This window comes from Mesocricetus auratus, unplaced genomic scaffold, assembly GCF_017639785.1.
Source record: "Mesocricetus auratus isolate SY011 unplaced genomic scaffold, BCM_Maur_2.0 Super-Scaffold_4256, whole genome shotgun sequence".
Classification (NCBI taxonomy): Eukaryota; Metazoa; Chordata; class Mammalia; order Rodentia; family Cricetidae; genus Mesocricetus; species Mesocricetus auratus.
The window spans coordinates 95,204,821-95,208,611 of record NW_024429182.1 but is presented as its reverse complement, the minus strand read 5'-3'; the positions used below and the strand labels follow the sequence as shown (position 1 = coordinate 95,208,611).

The 3,791-nt window shown below is 36.4% G+C and overlaps 1 protein-coding gene across 1 annotated transcript; it reads right to left on the bottom strand.

The window, feature by feature from the left end:
• Positions 1-2,551: 2,551 nt before the first annotated feature.
• On the bottom strand, positions 2,552-3,499 carry LOC101829708 (olfactory receptor 52D1-like). Its single transcript, XM_005074145.3, has one exon. The coding sequence runs from the start codon at positions 3,494-3,496 to the stop codon at positions 2,552-2,554; it is 945 nt and encodes a 314-aa protein (XP_005074202.2). The 5' UTR covers positions 3,497-3,499.
• Positions 3,500-3,791: the final 292 nt, after the last annotated feature.

The following is a 3,791-nucleotide window of genomic DNA, read 5'->3' as shown; positions in this document are numbered from 1 at the left end:
TTCTTTACAAGATTTAAAAATTATATAGGAGTGAAAATGCATATTAGAGAGTCGGTGGTTATAGGGCATGGAAGTGTAGTAGTGAACTATGGTAGACATACCTTTGGGAAGTGTGCTTCTGAGAACTCCAGTGATATTTCACTGTAGATAAAATTAGTCTTGGAGTATAAGAAAATTATGATATTGAATCTATACAGACTTACCTTGTATACTCATTGGCTAATATAGTATAGTGTATGGGCAATTTCCATTTAGTATTTATAAATAATATGTGAGATAAATTTGTATGAGTTATCTGATCAGACACAGAAAATAAATATGTGAAAGCTTAGAACCAATAAATAATTGTATATCCTTCACATGCTTTTATTTTGAGAAAAGGCTTTGGCTTACGGTTTCATCTAGTCACTAGGAAATTTATTTGTATCTCAAACCACATAATTAATTGAATTTTGGAGCCTTTGAAAATAATACAAAAATTTAAAAATAATGGATATTCAAATGAATTCCTACAGTAGTGTTTCCTTTTCTGTAGTGAACACACACAGACTTTGGGAGTCTTTTTTATATAGCTTTTATTGTTTCATAATCCTGGTGAGACTTATCCATGGAAAACAACAAACACTAGTAAAAACCAAAGAAGCAGATACTGTAAAACTATAACATAATCCTGAGATGTATGAATATGACTTCAAAACATAAGAGAATATGATAACTGAAAAATGAAAGTGGCACATCTATAAGACCATAATTCAAAATGAGAACAATAACTAAAAATTAGAAGAGATGGTAGCATATATATTGCCATTAAACAAATGTGGAAATTTATACTTGTATACTGTAGTGAACAACAGGAAACTTGTTAATATGGTCCTTATAAATGATCAACAACTGATGTCACATGTCATCTCTCTTTATTTTGTATATCATCTTATAAATGGTGACTTGGAGATAAATATTTTGATGGTTATTGCTACTCAGGGTAATAGCAATCTAAACACTGTTTACCATAATTAATAAAGTCACTAGGGAAAACGCACATTTTTGACATAATAAGTGATAACAAGCAATATATCTGAATATTTTTCCTTGTTTTCACTCTCCTTAATACAAATGTACAGAGATCACTATGTATGTTAAAAAAATAAAGCTCAAGGAAGAATCAAAGAAGATATAAAACATGAGGTCCCAAGTAAAAACAGTGGTCATGCTAGTAGGCATATAGTCAAAGCTAATATGTTCCATATGAAAAGAAAATATATGATAATAATCTTGTCATGATTTAACATTTTAAGGACATTTTCCTTGACCTGCTATAGTATAGTGAATTTACGATGAGCAGGCAAAGATCCCTTGAAAACATGGAGGTGGGGCAGTTAAGTAGGTACAAATAGTCACACATTCTAGGAAGAGCCATAATGTGATGTAAATGCTAAATGATGGTAGTAAAACACGTGCTTTTCCATAGCTTCTTGCTTGTTTTTTTAAGACATCTAGATTGATGTATTTTATAGTGCTAATGCATAGACATTTATGTTACTTTGAATATCTAAATAAACTTCCTGCTAATCTCAGTGATTTGGTTCAAATGGTTATGTTAGATAAGACAGTGGAGGCTCTTAGGGCTGAAGTGATGACTCAGTAGGTAAGGATGTTCTTCCAGCAAGTAGCTTGTGTATGATTCCTAGTAGCAACATGATGGCTCACATCTATCCATAACAGAAGATCTGATGCCCTCTTCTGGACTGTGGGGGCATTAGGCATGAGAATATTGCAGATTTACATGCAGCAAAGTACCCAAAAACAAACAATCAAACAAACAAACAAACACAAAAACTAATTAGACAATGATACCTCATTTTGGAATATTTACATTTCATCTTGAAAGTGTTCTTGAAATTCTCAGAAAAATCTAGTTAGAGATATTTAAGCAGAATTGACATTTGGATAGGTTACTTCATAGCAAAGTGTAACACAAATAATAAGAGCCCATAGATAAATATTGGGGTTCAAGCTTCAAGATGAAAATCAGAAAAACAAAGCAACTGGCCACCAGCTCTTCCCTCTACCTCAGGCTGAAAAGGCTGTCCTGTCCTGAGTATGGCTAGAGACTAATTCTCTCAAGAGATTATTTGCTTCTTCCTTTTATATCTCCCTAGTACTGGGAACCCAGTGTGATTCCCAGTGCTGTGATCACCTTTGTGTCCTCTATTTCTCTTTATGACTGGATCAGTTTTTTGTAGCTCAATGTGGCCTTGAACTAACAGAGATTCATAAACTTGTCTCTTGAGTTCTGGGAATGAATAAATATGCCACTACTGCCTGGCTCTATGGCTAGCTAGTATGGCTTCTGAGATTAAAGGTGTGTATCACCATTGCCTGGCTGTGTGGCTTGTTGCTAGCTTTGCATTCTGATTCCTCAGGCAAGCATTACTAAACCATAAATAATATATCACCACAGCAAACCTACACAATCATTTGATCCTAGAAAAGGATCTTACTAATTATACATGGCAAGTCATATCAAAAGGATAATGTTCTATTTTGCTGTTCAAGTTCTTTGAAAACTGAACAGTTTAAGGAACCTGTCTCTTATCTTCTTGGTTCTTACACCATAAATAATAGGATCCATCACTGGTGGCACAAGAAGATACATATTGGCAACAAGTATGTGTATGTGTGGAGCTACTTTATGCCCAAACCTGTGGGTGAGGAAGGAGAAGAAGGCAGGTGTATAGAACACCAAGATGACACAAACATGTGAGCCACAGGTGCCCAGAGTCTTCAGTCTGGCATCTTTGGAAGGAAGATGGAAAACAGTGTTGAGTATGAAGACATAAGAACAAATGATCAGTATGAAGTCCACCCCTCCAGTGAGGAAAGCAACAACAAGGCTGTAAGCTTTGCGGATGCTTGTCTCAGCACAGGCAATCTTGATGAGGGCCATGAACTCACAGTATGTATGGGAGATTATATTAGTCTTGCAATAGGGAAGCCAGCGTAGCAAAAAAGGATGAAAACTGAGAAAGGCTGTTCCCCGGAGTACAATAGCCAGGCCCATTGCCCCAGTCACAGTGTGTGTCAAAATAGCTGAGTGTCTTAGTGGGTTACAAATGGCTACATAACGGTCAAAAGCCATCCCTACAAGGAAGCCAGACTCCATGGTTGAGCAAGAGTGGATTAGGAAGACCTGAGTGAGACAACCTTCAATTGGAATCTCTCCATCGTGAAACCAGAAGATACTGAGAAGTTTAGGCACAGCTGTGGTGCACACCACAATGTCAGCCACTGCTAACATGCAGAGGAAGAGGTACACTGGTTCATGGAGTTTGGAGTCTGTCTTGATGATGAACAGAAGAGAACAGTTTCCCACCAGGGCCAAAATGTATCCCATGCAAAAGGGGATGGAGATCCACATGTGTGCATACTCCAACCCAGGAATGCCAATGAGAATGAAGGTTGAGGGATAGACATTAGTTTTATTGTGTAATAACATGGTGAGTGTGAAATATATGTGGTGTTACCTTTAAAGAAACAATATTAATCTGAGCTCAACCCAGCCTGGTCAATGGAGTGAGTTTCAGGATAGCCAGTGCTACACAGAGAAACTGCAACTCAAAAAAAAAAGAAAGAAAAGAGAAGAGAAAGAAACAATATTAACCTATAACATACTTAAAGGTAGGAAATCAGGATTCAGGGTGAAATTCTTATAAAGGTATACATACAAATCATTTCACCACATAGTGGAGCCAACTAAAATTATAGTCAGTCTGTCTTGAAAACAGCATCAA

Coding starts and splice junctions, on each gene's coding strand:
- LOC101829708 (XM_005074145.3), bottom strand. CDS start 3,496: ATGTTATTACACAATAAAACTAATGTCTATCCCTCAACCTTCATTCTC.